This window comes from Podarcis bocagei (genome assembly GCF_964188305.1).
Source record: "Podarcis bocagei genome assembly, chromosome: 7".
Taxonomy (NCBI): Eukaryota; Metazoa; Chordata; class Lepidosauria; order Squamata; family Lacertidae; genus Podarcis; species Podarcis bocagei.
Window position 1 is genome coordinate 51,239,062 of NC_138132.1, and position 19,404 is coordinate 51,258,465.

General features: G+C 47.1%; 1 protein-coding gene across 1 annotated transcript in view; it reads right to left on the reverse strand.

The window, feature by feature from the left end:
- The window catches only part of SLC7A5 (solute carrier family 7 member 5), a 54,948-nt gene that overhangs the window by 15,068 nt on the left and 20,476 nt on the right, over window positions 1-19,404 (reverse strand). Inside the window, exons 3-7 of the mRNA XM_081202603.1 lie at window positions 7,392-7,497; window positions 5,081-5,125; window positions 1,804-1,927; window positions 750-853; window positions 3-99 (exon numbers count right to left, since the gene is read on the reverse strand). Of these exons, the coding sequence (XP_081058729.1) occupies window positions 3-99; window positions 750-853; window positions 1,804-1,927; window positions 5,081-5,125; window positions 7,392-7,497 (476 nt within the window). The remainder of the gene's footprint in view (window positions 1-2; window positions 100-749; window positions 854-1,803; window positions 1,928-5,080; window positions 5,126-7,391; window positions 7,498-19,404) is intronic.

Consider the following 19,404-nt stretch of genomic DNA (forward strand, 5'->3'; position numbering starts at 1 on the left):
ACTGTGAAGACGAGTGAAGGCACCGGCGTGAGGAGCCTGGGATGGATCATAGACAGAACAGAAGGCAGGTGTCCCTCACGAGCACCAACGAAGAACAGCCTGAGAGAGAGAGAGGAAAGAACAACACTGCAGTTAATTCACACTGCCTGAAATTACTTTAAGAGGGCCGTGCAGCTAGAAGGAGCTCCTTGTGAGGTTTGGGGAGCCAAATTACTGTGCCTCAGAGGATTCTGTCTGGAGCTGCACCCGTTTCATACAGACGAGGAAGCTAATCCTCCAGGACTCACCAGGATGCCTCTGTCCGCTGCAGAGTGTGAAAGGGAAGGGCCACTCTGAGATAATCCCCAATGGGATTGAGGGGATGTAGGTCGGGGCAGAACACTCGCCTGGCAGGCAGAAGGCTCCCAGTTCAATCCCCGGCAACTCCAGCTACAAATGAGGTGATGGGGAAAGACCCTGCTCTGCCCGAGACCCCAGGAAGCCACTGCCATCCAGAGATCGCAGTGCTGGACACTAGGTGCACAAGTCTGTCCTGATACAAGGCACAGCCAATAAATACAGAAGAAGTGTGGAAGGTATTCCACAACAAAAAAATGGAATACATGAGGCAAGTTGTTCTCCTGAAAGATCCTGGAGAAGTATTAAAGGGATTGCCTGTTTTTCATTCAGTCCCTGCACCAAGCTCCCATTTCCACCCTCCAGTCACCACAGGAGACTCTCCCACTCCACCAGAAGAGCAAGACACGTACCTGGATGAAGTAAAGAGTGACCCATTGACTGAGCCAAAGCACGACAGGCCAACAAAGACGGGGATGATCCAAGCCATGACGCCCAGGTGATAGTTCCCAAAATCCTATGAGCAAACAAGGAGGAGGAAAGAAGAGGAGTGTCAGAGGTTTGCCCAGGAGATGCCAACAGATAAGCACATGAAGAAGTGGGAAGGTGACAGTGCCCAGGTGGGCTAAACTGGATTTGCAAGATCATGTGATTCACAGACCGACTTGAACCCAAGAGACCCTTAGCCCAGTGAGGCACACAGGGGGGTTGGTTCTCTTCTTCCTGCCAACTGAAAATTGATCTCTCTCGCAGGGTCATTGCGCTGGCAATCATTAAGAACAAGGAGCAAGTTACCTGTCACATTTCCCCTCTTCCCCTTCCTTCTAGGGGACTCAGGAGAACAGGCGTGGTTCTTCCACACTGCCTTCCATTTTAGCATCAACAACCAGCCTGTGAGATCGGGAAGGCTGAGAGACAGAGGCTTCCCCTACAGGGGCTTTATGGGCCAGCTCCCATTTGACCCAAGGTCTCCCCAACCCTCTAGCCAGGGCACCATCACGCTGGCTGCATAAATCAGTAGCAGCTGCATGCTCTAAGTGTTTAAAATTACAAGCGACAAAACAACAGCTGGCCTCAAAAGAAAAAGGGGGGAAAAGGAGAGGACATTTCACGTCAATACTGACACAGCACTTCCCCCTGTGAGGTGTCACTTTGGAAACTGATCACGAGACCACACAGGCTCTGATTTGCTCTTATAGCCAGTGGTGATGGTTTCTCAGACAGATGCATATCCTCGGCTAACGTTCCACTTATCCCAGCTCATCGTCATGTGAGCCACGATGGCATCCTCCAATGCTGAGGGGGTGGCAGCAGGGAAAGATCAGCGTTGGCTGAATGGCAAAGATGGAACTCCAAGATAGCACGAGGCGGCCAGGTCCAGATTGCACACAGGGAAATGTCAAAATGCCAGAGAAGCGAGCTAGCTAAAAGAGCAGCCATTTCCGGGTGAGTCATTCCATATTTTACCACAGCAACGGCTTCCGACACCAACATCTGATCCACAGACAGCGTTGTGAAGTAAGCCAGGTTGGTCAAGACGTAAACCAAGGTGACGATGGGCAGGGAGATGATGATGGCCAGAGGCAGGTTTCTGAGGGGAAACGTTGGGAGAGGGTTAGAGTGTTTTGCAAGCGGTTCTAAGATCACCTCTGGGGCATGGCCCAGGGCACCAGCGATGCACGTCACAACTGCAGCATTAGCAGAAGGGACATTATTCTTTAGTCATGCACACACGTTGGATCACCAAGTTACAAAGGAGGGGGAAAACTGAATAGAGCAGCAGAGCCCCACCACGTTTAGGATTAAGAGGCCATACGCAAGACAGCAGAAAATCCATCGCCTCCCCTCTCCCCCGGGATCAGAGCAGCTCACTACAAAAAGCTATTTTCTATTGAAAACAGCCTCCTGCTTATCTTAAGACCCTTAGGAGAGCCCGGCTGGATCAAACCAAAGGCCAATCTAGCACCACATCCTGTTTCCCACAGCGGTGAATCAGATGCCTGAGGGAAGCCCACTTGTTCTCCCACCCCCAGCCACACCAGAGTAACTGCCCAGTCCAAAATATTCCATTGCTTCCTGCGTTGCTCCTCGCAAAACGGGAGGTACTTTGGAAGAGCCTGCAAGTCAGGCCATATGCTAGCTTGAGGCAAACAGTCCACACATCCTTCTTGCTGGCTTAGTTAGTAGGCTGACTGGGGCAGAGATTCACAGTTGCCTCCGTGCCAGCTTGTGGAATTAAACCCCACAAAGCCACCTGGCTGTGGATTAGGAACATGTCCTAGTTTGGGTAGAAAACACTTTTTAAACTCCAAGTGCATGGCCACGCTGGGCTATAGAAGGCAAGGGAGGAAATAAGGCAAACAAATCAAAGGAGATAGACTAGCCTATCCCCCAAGATCTGGTGGCCTCCAGATATTTTGGACCTCAGCTCTCATTGGCCCCAGTCAGCCCTGACATCACACAGCTGCACTGGCTAGAGCTGATGGGAGTTGTAGTCCAAAACATCTGGAAAGCACCAGGCTGGGTTAGGCTGAGCTGGCCTACCTGCCTTAGTCCAATCATTAAAAGAACCAAGAAAGTTTTAAAAAATGAAGACCTCATTGATGCTACATGTAACCAACCAGCAGACCAGAAAGCCAGGAGAGGCCAGTGGACATGCTGCGTTTGACAATCTAATTGCAGCCACAACAAACATACTTTAGAAGTTATAAAGCATCCAGGTCAGATGAACTGAGCCTGTACAAACCTTTGTAGTTTGAGCCAAGCATCGCGGGGAGTTGGGAGAGGGGCTCAGCCTCCGGGAAAGAACAATAGCACAGACCCCACCCGCTGCAGGCGGTTTGTGCCTTCTTAGGGCTGTGCGGGAATCAGAACAGGCATATCCGATTCCAACACACTTTGCTGCAAAATCCTGCTTTGCACACGTGAATTAGAAGATTTCGTGGAAGACAAGGCTCTTGGTGGCTTCTAGTCAGGATGGCAACGCTGTCCCTCCCTGCCGGAGGTTGCAGGCCTATGCATACTGGGGGATGTGAGCGGGGAGAGATGCTGCTCTTGCACTCAGGTCCTGCTTGTGGGCTTCCTATTGGGGCACCAGATTCAATACTGGAAGGCAACAGGATGCTTAGCTGGGTTCAGCTAAACTTTTCTTTAAAAAACACCAACACTCCACCAGATTTCTGATTGAAACAATAGACACGAAACCTGCTATCTGAATTCTCCCTGAACTGCCCGAATTATAAGGCTTCCATATTTGGTGTCTGGTGAAACAGGGCCACTCCTCCCATGGTATATAACATGGTACGGAATGACTTGTGGGGAAAAGAGACTTCATAACGGCATTGCCAACCAACAGCACTCTTCTGCTCTTCAAAAGCTACATGACTGAGAAGCTGAGAAGCAAATTTCAGCTCCGACCCCACAAGAGCTTTGCCAGCCAGGCACTGGGGAAACCCAACCAGATGGGCGGGGTATAAATTAATTATTATTATTACTACTACTACTACTATTATTATTATTATTCTCTGCATGCCACAAAGCTGTCAAGAGGCACAGGAGCACTGCCGGAAAAGAAAGCTGGTGACTCTTATTATGCAAAAAACAAGTTCTGGAGAAACGCTGGAAATCTATAAATACAAGTCAATCACACCTCCCGCCCCAGATGAAGCCTTATTTTAGGATTCTGAAAGCAGGGCCTGCTACAAATCCTCCCTTAGCTTCAAGTTATTTTGAACTTCTGCAAAATTTCAGGTCTCCCTCCCAAGCTGCCTGATCTTCCTATTGCTTGTGTGGCTGCTTTGGCTTCATAAGGATGGGCATCTGGAGCACAGAGATCAATAAATATTGATCTATGAGAGCTGGGTGAGGACACTAAAAAAACATTTCCAGGTTTAAATCATATTTTTAATGGGCTTTCCAATTAAGGAATTAGTTTTAATTGTCTTGTGCTGCACTTTTTCTTGGAACTTGGGGATCTGTGTACAGACACACAAACACACACCTAGCACAGGGTTTCCAAGGCTTAGGACAGCCATAGCAAGTACGGGTTGGTTTGTACAATTGCTGTAAACCGCTCTGGTGTTTTTTTTATGAACAAGAGTATATAAATATTTTTTAATAATATATGAATCTGTTGACAGGAGGAGCTTTGCCTAGAGACAGTGATGGAGGAAGCTTTACCTGTTGAGTTTTCAACCTGCCATTCAGCTGTTGGAAGCCTCTTTCCTAGAAAACCAAGAGGCAATCCAACCAACTGACGGCAGTAAAAGCGTTGAAGTGGTGGCAAGTATCCGTACAGCAATATCTGATCACCAGGGAGGCTGTTTCACGGGCAACCGCAGCGCACAAAAGTGCAAGGAAGCTGTGCTGCAACCACCACCCACAAACACCATATTGAACCAACGCCCCCTCCCGGCAGCCATTTTGTTGTTCTCTTTGCAAGGCACCTGGTGGGGCAGTTTGTGGCAGGCGAGTTAGGGGACTTTCGGCGAACAAGGATGAGAGGCAAATGCTCAGCTCCTTCCTTCATCAATGAGTTGCCCAGAGGCAAAAGAAAAGCAAAAGAAACAGAACAGAACTAATAGCTCAGTTGCTAGAACATGAGACTCTTCATCTCAGGGTTGTGGGTTCGAGTCCCACGTTGGGCCAGAAGAGTCCTGCACTGGAGGGGGTTGGAGTAGGTGACGCCCACGGTCCCCCCCTGCAACTCTACAATTCTATGGTTCTATGAAAAGAAACCCCTTACCTGTAAGGATTGATCATCTCTTCCGTGACAAAATTCAAGTAATTCCTGCAAAGGACAAAGATTTTAAAAGTGATTCAGCTTGCTGAGTGGGAGAAGACGCATCCTGCCCTTGATTATAGGGTTGTATCCAACTAAATCAAATTAGAGTAGACCCTCTGAAACAAATAAGCCCAAGTTAGCCATGTTCATTGACTTCAATGGGTCTACTCTGAGAGTAAGTCTAGATTTGATAAGAAGTGTCAAGGTTGCAGCTTAGGAAATATTTCTCTCTCTCTCTCTCCCTTTCACACACACTGGTCTTACTTGCATGGCACAGGAAGCCACAGGTAATTGTTTTATCACAAACGCACAGATGGCTCCTCTCCTGACAGGAACAACAACAAACCATGGACTTAACAATCAATCAATCAAACCTTTATTAGGCATTATGCAAATAAAACCATAGGAGAGAAAATAACATGTAAAAGCCTTGGAATATATATAAAAAGGCAGCAGTTGGCTACATACATATATATATATATATACATATAGAATCAGTGGTTTTCCTTGTTAACCTGCTCCTTGGAGGACTGCTACCAAAAACTCGGCTACCCCCGCCGTTACCCTTTGGTCAACGTCGGATAGGCAGAATGCCACACATTCACCTTGCTGGGGTTCCAGATCGCCCAAAAGAGGGGACAGCACGCGTTGACGGAGCGTACTGTACAGTGGGCAATGAAAGAGAATATGCTCTACAGTGTCCGGGACATTCATAGAGCATCTGCAGAATCTCTTGTTTCTAGGGATGTTTTGATATCTTCCCCAGACAAATGCTGAGGGAAAAACATTCAACCGGGCCAGCATAAAAGCCCTACGTTGGGCTGGGATTATTAATTTAGTGACGTAATTGGCTCTGCTATCTAAGATATTTAAATCATAGAATATGGGGGAGCAAATTTTGTTTACAGCTGCCATAATATTTTGTCTCTCGACATCCTTTAGTCTAGTTAGGATATTATGGAAGATGTGTTGCTCATTAGAATTGTACAGGGGCTCCAGCTCGATGCCTAAAGATTCAATCTTTTTTTCGAGGTACTGATACCATCTTGATTTGTAGGAGTCTTTGAGCAAATCAGCGAGCAGGCTTGATGGAGGGCAGCGAAAATGGCAGCGTAACCAGTACTTTATTGAGGTGGACCAGGCCCAGTATTCCATTGTGTGTATGCCTATTTCTGCACACATTGTTTCATATTTGATCACAGCTGGGAGTCCAAGAATACGTCTCAGAAAGCTGGAGTGAATCTTTTTTAGATCACTGTTATATGCTTGGACCCATAGCGGGATTCCATAGAATATCTGGGCTTGCACTTTTGTTTGAAATATCTGATTGGCCGCAGGAATAAATTGATTACCTTTCTGAAAATAAAAACGGGCAACTGCTGATGAGGTGCACTTTGCCTGTTTTATGGCATTTGTGCGATGATTTGCCCACCCTAAATTGCTCTGGAATAAGATTCCCAGATACCTATAGATTTTCACTTGTTGGATTTCTTGCCCTCTTATTTTCCATTTCTCTAATTTCCAACCATTCGAGAAGACCAAAATTTTTGTCTTCTCATAATTTATAGAGAGTTTATTACATTCGCAGTAAAGGATCAGAGAAGATATAAGACGTTTCAGACCCAAGCTCGTTAATGATAGTAGGACTGTGTCGTCTGCGTATAATAAGAGAGGAACTGGTTTCTGATTAAGTTTAGGGGCATGTGATTCTATTTTTTGAAGGTGATCTGGCAAGCCATGGACTTAACAGTGGCATCTGAATTAGCAATCCTGGAGCATTACTCTCTATATAAACCACAACTGAGGAACCAAGAACAGAACATAGTCTTCTGATTGTGATTTGTTTGCAGATGAGGGGCTGAGCCACGGATTGTGATCTGCTGCTCCTGCTAGAAGAGGAGCTATGAGGGAGCTGTCCACAGTAACCCATTACCTGTGACTTACCGTGTCAGGCAAGCCTGCCATGCGTGTGCCAAAAATCCACAAACCTCCGCATTTATTAAGATGTGGATGGGAGGCCCTGGTCTGAGTGCAAACCCCTGCAGAAGGGATATTGAGAGCAACAGAAGGCAGGGCCTTTTCAGTAAGTCTGTGTTCCCAGGGAATTCTGGGAATTGTAGCTATGCAGGGGGAATGGGGTCTCCTAGCAACTCTCAGCACCCATAGCAAACTACACTTCCCAGGATCCTTTAGGGGGAAGCTGTTGCTGTTAAAGAATGCTTTAAATGTCAAGTGTGGATGTGAGCTTAGGATGCTTGAACACAGAACTCACCAGCCTCCATATGCAAAGAGACCGCTATACAAGGCCAGGACGATGTTCCCAACCTCCAATTTCGTGCCATCAAAGGAGTGTTCAGGGCTCAGGATTCCAGGACCATCTTCACAGGGTAAAAACAGGGGAGGGGGGGGGACAAAAACCACAAGGTGTTCAAATACAGTGTCTCCATTTCAGTGAGCCCTTTTTATGTCTGAAGCTGTAAGAATACATTTCTTCTGAATGAGGGAGCAGCTTTATGCTGGACGCTATAGAAAAAAGGAAAGGGCCTTATACAGAATCACCTAGCTCAGTTTTATCTCTACACTGGCTGCAGGCAGAGGATTCAGGTAGGAGTTTATCCTAGCCTTACCTGCAGATACCAGGGACTGAACCAAGGATCTTCTGCTTGACTGTTGCCTTAGTGCTTTTGCCTGCCAGGACAGAGGGGGAAGCTTGTGTGTGGAAACCAGCCTACTGTAGAAAGGTGAAGTTCACCATTGTTGCCCCACCCACTTTATCTCTGTCCCTGCCCACCATCGGCATGTGGCCCTCAGAAGGTGGCCAAAGAAGGGAATGTGGCCCTCGGGCTGAAAAATGATTCCCCAGCCCTGGTCCACATCCAAGGAAGAAGGGGGTCCAAACAACAAGTGATTAGCTAGCAAAACAGTTTTGACCTAAAGCAGCCCTTCCGCTTCCTCTTTATGTTCCATACCAAGGAAACAATTCTCTCCCCAATACAAAAAGGAACAAAGTTAGGCCACTGGTTCATCCAGCACAGTACTGCCCACACTGACTGGCAGCAGCTCTCTGGCGTTTTCAGACTGGCAACATTCCCAGTCCTACCTGGAGATGCCTATGACTGAACCAAGGACATTCTGCATGCAAAGCAGACGTCTGCCCCTGAGCTCTGCCCTTCAATGCTGGGATTTGCCAGAAAGGGAACCTGAGGCCTTCGGCATGCAAACTGGATCATGTCCGCAAGGCACCCCGAGCAACTGAACCCAAGTGCCCAAGCGTCCCATGCCACCCAGAATGCCTGCTACAATCTTAGCCAAGCGGCAGCTCTGTCATTTCTCATCTTAAGCTCCTAGGAAGCAATTGGAAAGGCGGCTTCTGGCAGAGTGACAGAGGCTACAGTTCAGCCCCAGAGGCCAGCCCCACAAGGATTTTCAAGGCAAGAGGAGCACAAAGTTTCAACCGAAGTGCTGCGGTCACACACACACCCCACCTTGGTGAGGACATAAAGGATTCCTCTGGTTCCCGAGGCGCCCAAGAAAACCCTCAAGTGCTCACGTCCCTGTCGACTGTGGGAAGGGTCCAAATATTTGGAGTTCCTGTTATTCATCCGTTCTTGAATGGAAACAGCCCAGGAAAAAATATATATAAGGGGAGAGGAGGGGAGGGGGTGGTCGTCAATTGTTGAAGACACTTCCAGCACGTTTGCTGCGTTTATTTTAGTTCTGAAGACGTCTCGGTGGACATTTCGTTTCATGCCTTTTGATCTGGAGGCCAAACCCAGGCTCCTCCAGGACAGGGAGGCTGAGAACATAGGAGTTCCCATTTCCTGGCTCCCTTCTGAAGACGGAGCCCCCAGGTGTGCCCGGAGGGGTAGAAAAGGGATCTGGGAAGGTCACTGGTGGCCACCTGACCTCCCTGCTGCCTCACATGTGATTTGTCTTAGGGCGCTAAGAGCCCAGAGAGCCCAGTCACATGGGCGCTGCGGCTGCATTTGGGGTTTAACTCTTCGCCCTTTCTCAAACTCCACATTCCAGCGACTCACAATGAGGTGAGGGGGAAAGGAGGGGAAGACAAATTTGCAACAAAAGCAGCTTTCTTCCATGAACTACACAGAACAGTTCACTAGGCTTTTTACTTGCTGGGCGGCCTGCTGCCAGCATCACTAGCTAGAACAAGGCGGCAGAGGAGAGGAGGAGAGAGGCACGAGAGCCCAACGGAAGGGCAAGGCAAAGGAGGCTTTGTTGAGGGAGAGCTCTGGGGTCCTGCCCTCTGGAGGCTTTCCCCCACCGGCCCTGCTAACTGCAGGGTTCTCAGGCTTGCTCATCCCCATGTGGCAACATGACTCACAGGTTCGGGGGAAAGACACACCACCAATGACTCAAGCGTGCACCGTGAGTTCAATCCTGTTACGTTTAGTCTGGATACGGCTTGATGAATTTTGCACGTAAGAAGCTAAGGCCTGCTGGACCAGGGCAATGGCCCGCCTAGGTCTGCATCCTGTTCTCACAATGGCCAACCACTGTGGGGAACCAGCAAGCAGGATTCGCGCACAAGAGCCCTCTCCCCTCCTGCAGTTTCCAGTAACTGTTATTCAGAAGCATCGCTGCCTCTGGCAGGGCAGAGTCACCATGGCAAGTAGCCATCAATAGTCCTCTCCTCCATGAATAGGTCTGATGTTCTTTTAAAGCCATCCAAGTTGGTGCCCAGCACTGCCTCTTGTGGGAGTGAGTTCCACAGGTTGCTTATGTGCTGCGTGCAGAAGTACTTTCTTTATCTGTCCTGAAAAGATCCCAGGACCAGCCTCCAATCTCCCCAAGTAGTAGGGCTAGGTTTAAAAAGCTGCTTCCTGAAGACCAACCTGATGCTCTCAAGCTTGGCTTTGTAGCTGTTTTGGCCCATGGGCACGGCACAGGTCTTCTAACTGCAGGCAAACTATTAAATAATTGAAGGAGGATGGCAAGAGACAGATGGTGCTTACATTGCTATAGAGTATGATGCCACCAGGTTGGTGCCACCCCCTCCTAAGCACCTGCTGCAGTTCAAAATGGCCTTCTCCGTTTACAGGCATCCTTGCTAGTCTTCCCTTCTTCCCCAGCACACCCTCCAACCCCCTCTTCTTAATTCAACCGGTTAACCATAAATGCCCTTGCAACACAGCAACAGCTGCTGGGACAAGCCAAGGTTCCCCCACCATGGCGCCAAGCTCAGATGCCTCTCCAACCACACTCGGCTCTAAAATTAACCAAATTAAAATTAACAAGCTCCAACAACAGCCTTCCGTCCACAGTTCTTAAGAGGGCAGAACTGCTGGAAATGGTGGCCTGTCCGTTTTAATTACCACCCAAGGGCTCTTTTGTGGGAGGATGAGGGGAGAAAGAAAGAGAAAATTTGAGTTGTTTCATGCCTGGAATGCTTAATTTTCATGCCATGGATGCACAGTCCTAACAGGGCTGGATAGCTGGCATAAAGGGGCTATTAACTGCAAGTATTGAAGATGAGTACAGGTAGGCCTAAAATGGGGAAAGGAACAGTTGATATAATTGACAAGATAAAAGGAAATGAAGGTGATACCTCAAAGACCTTCACAATGGTCCGAAGGCACCTTACGTCTTCTGATCTCCAACACTAAGTGGGTTTGAGATGGAGCCAAGAGTCCCAGGGGTGCTGGTCTTGGGTCCTGGCGGAATGCTAATTATGTACGTAGACAAAATGCCCAAAGCTACCCCAACTTTAGAACTCAGTGTTGTCTACACTGACTGGCAGTGGCTTCTCCAAAGTTTCTGACAGGGGACAGTCCTGATCCTGCCAGTGAGTGAACCCAGGATCTTCTACATGTTCTGTCACTGAGCTACGCCCCTTCCTCTTGTGAAATGTCCAGTCGGAGAACTGAAATGAGCTCGCTGTCCCAGAGCCCACTCCTTGTTAGCCGTTTTAATTTCAGCAGCCCACTTTAGACGAAAAGCATCCTTTGGTTGCTGCTCTTGTTAAACAAGGAGTCAAAAGCAAGGAATCAACCACTTGTGTCCAAGTGAAGATGCCTGGGTACCAGGATGGTGCCTGACATTTCCACCATGCCTGGGATCATTGGATCTGGACTGTTTTCACACACTAATACCACCCCATCCTGTAGAATTCCATCAGTTATATTTTATCTGCACAATCAGAATGAATTTCCGGAACCAAAATGCTTTTTCTGTGCAGCCTGAGCAGGAGCAGTCACCATCAAGAAAAAGAGGTCAGAATAGGCCAAGATATATGTGGACTATCCCTAGATCAAGTGACTTTTATTCTTTAAGTTCTGAAAGCTCTTAACCTAGCTCAAGGTTGTCATCTGAACTAGCTGGATGTCACAGCAGTCCATCATTTGAAAAATAAGACTTTAAGATGTCTTGCCCCCAAATGGCAGCTAGACATTCCGTTTTGGCAACTGTAACCTTGGTTTAAGGAGCCATTTGGCGTCTAGCTTATATATCTGAGTTTCTAGCACTGGTCAAAAACTCTTAGTCACGTCTAGTTCAAGTCTACTGATAGACTGAGCTCTACTTTCTGCCCAGCCCCTGCTCTGCATGGAGTGATAGCGGCTCCCCAGATTTTGAGATCCTGACTGGGGGCTGGAATTCCAAGACCTTCCGAGTATGAAGCATGTGCTATGAGCTGCAGAGCTTCAAAGAGGGTACCCAACACCTATTTCGCCCTGTGCTGTCCAAACAAAAAAAGTGGGGTGAGATACAGGACCCCGATCCAAGAGTGCCCAAACCCCTAATGTGAATTCAGGGCAAAACAAGAGTGAACTTTCCTTCTCTCTCCTTGTTACAAAAGGAAGACTTAATTCTTCTCCGCTGCAGGTTAGGAGTGCAAAGTTTGTTAGCAAACACTCATGAAGTGCTATTATTAAAATGTACTGAGACGAGCACACACACAAATGGGGCCTTGGCTGCCAGATTTCCTCCTCCCCTGCTGGGCTAAAAGCACATTATTAACTCAAGTTGAAGAGCCCCTGGTGTTCGCATAAGGCCAGTGCCTGGGAACGAACACCAGGCATCCTGTACCATCCTGCTCCCCACTTTGTCTGGAAGGCTTCTCACAAACAAGGTGGGGCTCATCCTGCCTGAGCCCAACCTCATAAGCCGCCACCACATCAAACCCATAAAGCGAGATTCTTCCTCATCCAATAGCTTTTGCCCCAACAGGAGGCCCAAATCAGGGCATTCCCATCTCGACCAGACCCCATTGCATCATTCTGCCTGCTTGCATAACACAACAGCCTTCGCCTGTCTGCTGCCCTCCAGTTTCTGGGGATGCCAACTTCACAACATGCCCCAGCTGGCATGGCTGTGTAATGCAGGGGCTGATGGGAGCCTGGCCGTGCTGGCTGAGGCCGATAGACAATGCTGTGGAAAGCAGCTCCTGGGAAAGTAAGAAGAGCCTGCTGGATCAGGCCAATGGCCCGTCTAGTCCAGCTCCCTGTTCTCACAGTGGCCAACCAGATGCCTGCAGGAAACTCACAACAGCACTCTCCCCAGTTGTGATTTCCAGCAACTGGTCTTCAGAAGCATTACTGCTTCTACCTCTGGAGGCAGAGCATAGCCATCAGGGTAGTTGCCATAGATAGCTCCTCCATGAAGTTGTCCTCTTTTAAAGTTGTCCATCACTGTCTTCTGTAGCAGCAAGTTCCATAGTTTCACTATGCGCTGCATGAAGAAATACTTTCTTCTATCTGTCCTGAATCTTCCAACATTCATATCCACATGTTCTAGGATTACGAGGGAGGCAGAAAAAACTGTTCTCCACCCACTTTCTCCATGCCATGCATCATTTTATAAACGTCCATCGTATCACTTCTTTCTTGCCTTTTCTCTAAACCAAAAGTCCCAACCGCTGCAGCTTTTCTCATGGCACGTCCTCTTCCTGGCTTTCAAGACAGAACGCCCTGCAGTAGTCTGACTTGTTTCTCCCTAAGCCTATTTCCTCTGGCTTTTGAGCCGCTCAGAAGATTTGGATCAGAGGCCACAAAAGGATGAAGAAGTAAGAAGCCGGCCAACTGGGCTTCCAGGCCAACGGAACACAAGCTAATTAAGGGTCTTTGCTTGGCTCACAACACAGCCAGGAACAAAACACCTTCATCTGCGGTACAGATTTGCCCAAGGGAAGCTTGCTGGCTGTTCCTGGTTTCAGCAAGAGGCCATGAGAGATGGAGCAACTCAGAGCGCAGAGAATAGCAACTTTGCTGCAGACATGGAGAGGGGCAGTGCCAGGGAGCGATTAAGACCTTTAGAGGTCCTAAGCACTGAGAAGATTATGCTGCCCCCACATAGACAGTTAAAATAAAAACAATACTGAACCGCAAAGTGTTATTTCTGAAATGGCACAAAACTTACATGCATGCTAAAACGTTTACATGCATGTATGTCCTGTGCAATTCATGGCCGGATCTGATGTCCTCGCATTATTTCAGTCTATGTTCATAGGACGCCCCCTTGGTTTAGGTGGGGATAAATAATAAAAAGAGAACAGAGAGATTCAGAGGGTGGCAACACAAGAATGGGCCTTTTCTGTGGTGGCTCCCCATTTGTGGAATGTTCTCCCTGAGGCGGCTCACCTGGCGCCTTCATTACATATCTTTAGGAGCCAAGTGAAAACATTCCTCTTCACTCAGGACTTTGGCTGTTTGTTAAACAATCAACTGCCTTTTAAACAGGAGAGGGGGATATTGTTTTGATTGTTGTTATGTTATGTATTTTTGTGTTTTAAAACTGTAAACTGCCCTGTGATCCTCAGATGAAGGGCGGTACAACAACAACAATAATACTAATAATAGGTAAGAAAGTCTAACAATGTTATTATTTTCCCATGATGACTACCTCAATCTTGTTTTTTGAAAAGTCCAATTGTTTCCAACAAAAATTCTCATTTTTGTTTTGTGCTCCTGCTTTACTGGTGCCTTAAGGATATTCCTAGTCTGCCTACTGAGTAATCCAGCACAGGGCAGTGCCAGTTTGAAGGGGGGGGGGCGAGTATGTGCACATTTATGTAGAAAAGGAAATCATGCTAGATGCGATGTGATACAAACTCTGCTTAATTCTCCCCCAAATATAATTTCAGCTGCCATACTGAGTTTCAGGAAGAAATGCCAAAATTGCAAGTCTGGCTTTGTGCTTCCGTTAAGACAGGTGTGTTTTCATCGCAAAAGACTTTACATGGCAGCAAGGCAAAAGTACTACAGGAGAGGGTGTCCTGGTGGGTGCCCCAAGGGTTAAGCAGAGAGACCAGGAGGGACTGCATTTGGCCCCCAGTTCCTCACCCCTGGTCTAAGGCCACAAGCTGCCTACACAGCCCTCAACACTGCCAGAGAAGCTTAACAGTAAAACTTAACCAAGTCTTGCACTGTAGGGTCAGGAGAATAATTGCACAGATAAGTGTGCATGTGTCACATGGCCTGCCTACTTTTTAATCACAGGTTTCAAGCATCCTATTCAAGGTAAAAGAGGGCTCTGCGGGGCCAGGCGTGCCCAGCTGGCAAAGGCAGGTGCCCACGATGCCTGAAGCCAGACGGGCACGGCAGAGAGCGCGACGCAACATGCTGCCAGCTCAACAATGCAAATCAGGAGTGATTTAGGGTTTGGGCATTGCCAACTCCACTTTGCCTTTTGCTCTGGGGCTTTTCATCACAAGCTGAATCTGGGATTTTAGCATCACCTAAAGAGGTGAGCTTGAGCTTCCAAAAAGCTTTCAATGGAAGTTCCTCCCCAAAGCCTCCCGAGTTTGCTTAGCAGTCATGGAAGTAAGAGGAAAGGACCTCTTCTGGATCAGAAACTGGAAGCAGAGAGTAGGAACAAATGGGACAGTCCCCACAATATGGAGGGATGTAAAGAAGTCCCTCCATTCTATGGGAAGGGCTGCAGCTCAGTCCTAGAGAATCTACCCTCCCAGGTTTAATCCTCGGCATCTCCAGATAAGACTGTGATTGTTCCCTGCCCGAAATCTGGGGAGCAGCTGCCTGTCATTGTAGACAATGCTGGTCTAGATGGACCAATGGTCCGACTCTGTATATGGCAGCTTCCTATGTTCCGGGCTCCTCCCTAAAGACTTGTGCTAGAACTTTAATTAACTGGGATGTCCCAAGTGGAACAGAACCCAGTGCAGCTTGCATCTGGTGCTGGATTTAAACAGCACTGACTACGAGCCCATTTGCCAAGGAACACACAGAGGTGCACTGTACGGTTCCTGGCTGGTCACCTGATAATACTAATAAGATCAGAGGGCAGAATATGGATGTGCAACAGGCTCAAAGGCTTCAATTCTTCTGGCAGCCCAGTCTACAAACCCCATGTCATTCCTGAAATTTCTGCTTTTGAAGATCACCACTGCTTTTCCTTGGGAAGGACCCAGAAGCAGGGCTCCGGTGCTTTCTAGTTTGCCCTTGCCATGTGTTTTGCTGCAGCATCATGTACAGTCTTAAAGAGAGGTACACAATTTAGAAAAAGCGCCAGGTGAGTGTTCTGCACTCTGCTGCCAGTGCTCAAGTGCCATCCATCCAGGAGGAGAAAAGAAGGCTGTTCTCATCTTTTTCAGGTCTGGTTCTAATAAGAAAATCCGAGACAATCCCCTCTTCCCCAATGTTGGTGCCAAGCCAAGGAATTAGTCAGATAAGCCTCGTTGGAAGAGGTGGGGAAGGGGCGATGTCCACCAATAAAGGGAATCTGAGTACAATAAAGACGCCAGCCTCCCCTGGGAGAAGCATCACTAGCCAAACGAATTAGACAAAGGGCTCTTTCTTCTGGAGGTAAATATTTCTCTCGCAAGAGTGAACAAGGTAATGAGGTTCCTTAGATGGTCAAGAGCGGCCCAAATGCACAAGCTTCAGCTAGAAATTATATATATAATATGCCTCAGAATCCTTTGCAACACTGCAAGAGATCCTTCTTATGGAGTGTAAAGGGCAGATTTTATTACTAGTCCAATTTCCCACTCCCCAAAATTTATAAACCACTTAAATCCTCAAATTGTAGTTATTATTATTATTATCATCAGCTTTTTTCTCTCCACCTCTCTTTACTGATTTCCTGTGTGTGTCTTTTGTATTTGACTATACTAATATCATTTCTAATGGATGGGGTAAAGTAATTAAGTATGTAATCACACCTAATGAAATGTGTTGTTTTTCTCCTCGTTTACTTTCAAATTCTCATTATTTAGGCACCCCTCTCAAAAAAAGCAATGCTGAGATCATGCTAAGATGTCTGAACCACATGACAATTACAAAAGTGTTTATCCAGACTTGAAAAGAAAACCATCAGAAAGGTCAGCATAAAATAGTGTAACACGTACTGATAAAATCAAACTTTAAAAAGCAAGGGCCTGTAATGAAATTGTTACTGGGGGCTCCCAACTCCCAGCACCTCCAGCCAGCGATCAAGGATGAAGGGAGTTGGGAGGGTGAGATGTGGAAGGCTGCAACTTCCCCATCTGTGTGACAGATGTGTAAAACACCATTTAAAAAAATAAGACATTCAGCCAAAGTCACACACCTAAGCTTCCCATGAAGAGCAACCAAAGCTAAGCGCACTTGCAGTGTCCTTAAATGACCCTGCATCTGTTCAGCAGCTCACGAGAAGAGCCCCAGAAGACGGGAGAAAAATGGCTTTACTGCAAAGCTGGGTCTGACAGCTGACCTGAAAAAATATTTAGTTCAAAGACATGCAAAAGCAGCCAGAACTTATTTTTTTTTATTTAAACAATTTAAATACCTACAGTTGTCTCTAAGCAGTGTACAAAAAGTACAATATAGAAAAGATAAAAATTCATTGGAACTGTAACATCAATTAAAATGCCAGTGCTGAATAAAACATTTTCAGTAGATGCCAGAAGTTCAACAGGGAGCTGTCCTGTCTGAACTCAACTGGAAGAGAGATCCGCAAAATCAGGCCCATGATACTGAGCACACAGCTTCTGGTGGATATGAGCCATACCTCTGAGCCACGGAGGACCACTAACAGACCTCAACAATCACACAAGGGCTCGGGCTGCCCTTGAAACATCCTGGACTCAAGCTGTTAAGGGGCCTGTAGCTGAATACAAGAACAATTAAGCTGGCCCAGCAGCATGCGGGCAGCCAGTGCAAGCTTTTGAGCACCAGAGTTATGTGCTGGCAACAGTGCGTCCCCATCAACCGTCTGGCCAAAGCATTTCCCACCAGCTGGAACCTCTGGACCAGGCCCAAGGTTAGCCCCGCATAGAGCACATTGAAGTTACCAATGCATGAATTGCTGTGGCCAGGCCATCCCTGCCCAAGCCAACTTAGTAGAAGAAGAGGTGGGTTTTTATGCATCTTTGCCATTACAAATTTTGATGCTAATGCTTCCTTTAGCGGTTACTCACTGGGCCACTGAAAACACAAAAGGTGCACATTTTACTGGAAAGATCTCTGTTCTCAAAGGCAGGTGAGAATAGGTTATTGACCCAGCCCAATTATCTAGAACTGCACAAGGCCTTTGGGTACCCCTCGGTTCGTAAGTGGTGACCAGAGAAAAGAGTCCTGCTATGGAATGCTCCACACACAGCTAAGTGCTGACTTCAGCATCATTTTGTCAGCGGATCAAAACTATTCCATTTACTGGGGTTGGGGCTAGGGAACTTGCAGCCCTCCCATTGGTTTTGGACTCCAGGTCCCATCAGCATGGAGAAGGGAGGATGGAAGTTGTAGCCCAGGATCATGTGGCTTTTCTGGTTGGGGCTGATGGGGATTGTACTCCAAAGCATTCAGAGAGCACCAGGGTTGGCAAAGGCTGTTTTGCAAGCAGGAAAAATGGTGCAATGCGGATCCAGAGAAGATGGGAGTGCCCTGATATAGGGCTTCTGTTGAGGCATAGTGAGAGAAAAGCCATGAGGTGAGGAAGAATCTCATTTTGGGGGTTTGATGTGGTGGCTGAGAAAGCTGGGCTGGGGCAGGACAAACATCTGGAGGGAAGAAAGCTTGCAAAAGTTGGATTAGGATCTGCCTGCATACTTAAAGTTTTTCTGTTCTCGCTACTTTTTTTATTAATGTATAGCTCCTCTTTGATGCTATATTATTGTATTTGATAGCTTCAAGGTTGTTTTAATGGCTATTTTGTGCGTATAAGACCTGTGAACCACCTCAACAAAGGTTTTTAATATAAAATGCATTAAATGCCTATTAAAAACAAAAAATCAAAACTGTGAATCGCTTCTGGGAACTGTGAAGTGCAGCACATTAAGGGGTGAGATTGTAAACCCAACAACCAGACCAAATGGCTCTTAACCAGACAACACCGTTTCCCCATCATTATCTGTGCACAGCATGTGCAGGGTACCTTTTTTGGGTTGCATCCTGCGCACAAAGTGAGAGTTATGTGACGGGAGAGCACAAGAACGCAGAACCTGTCATGTGCAGAATTCAGAAGCTGAGTGCCTCAGGGCGTTGATCTTGTTAGAAAAAAGGAACCAACTCCCTAGTTCTTATTGATGCACACAGGTAATGGGGGGGGGGGGAGAGTGTGATAGAAACACAAATGTCAACTATTTCAAAATCTACAATTGGTTTACAGCTGTGAGTCTGCAGATTTCTTGCTTGCATAATCATGACCTGAGATGCAGAGAAGACCTTTGAGGCAGATTCCTGTGAGTGAGAAAGGAATCTCTGGAGATATTAAAGGAAGGCTATTATTAGCATAGAGCCCAAAAGGTGATGCCGGCATTCCATGGCCATTAACGACAGCCCACCTTAAAGGAGGAAATAAGTTGAGCAAAGCACCCTACACAATATGGAAGGGGTGGGAAGAAGAAAAAAGTGTGTTTTGCAAGCATCACCGCTGAAAAACTGCCCAAAGGTCACAAGGCAATTACAGGGGAGGCAGTAACAGGAGAAGAGGGAAAGGAAAAATAGTATCTGGCAAGTTCCGAAGAGGGCAAAGAGAAGTGGAGAATTCCTTCTGAAACCTTTGTTGTTAAACAAGTGTCCTTTATATTGCTCTAGAATAGAGGGGCTCCCCCCCCCAACCTTCTGTTTTGTTCTACAGGGGGAGGAATTCCTCCCTCAAAAGTTCCCATCCGCTTCTTATCCGTTTATCAAAAAATACTGAAAAATGCTGAGCAGAGAGATCTGTGCTGACACCAACCAGGTCCGGGTTGGCAAGACATTTCGAGAGTTTGTGTCACGAGGCTCTGCCATTTAGAAGGAAACAAACACAATTAACAAAGTTAGCTTTATTCTTTTAAAATGCTGAGATGTTAAGAAAGGAAGGAAGAAAATCTTTCAACTTAAGAGACAGGC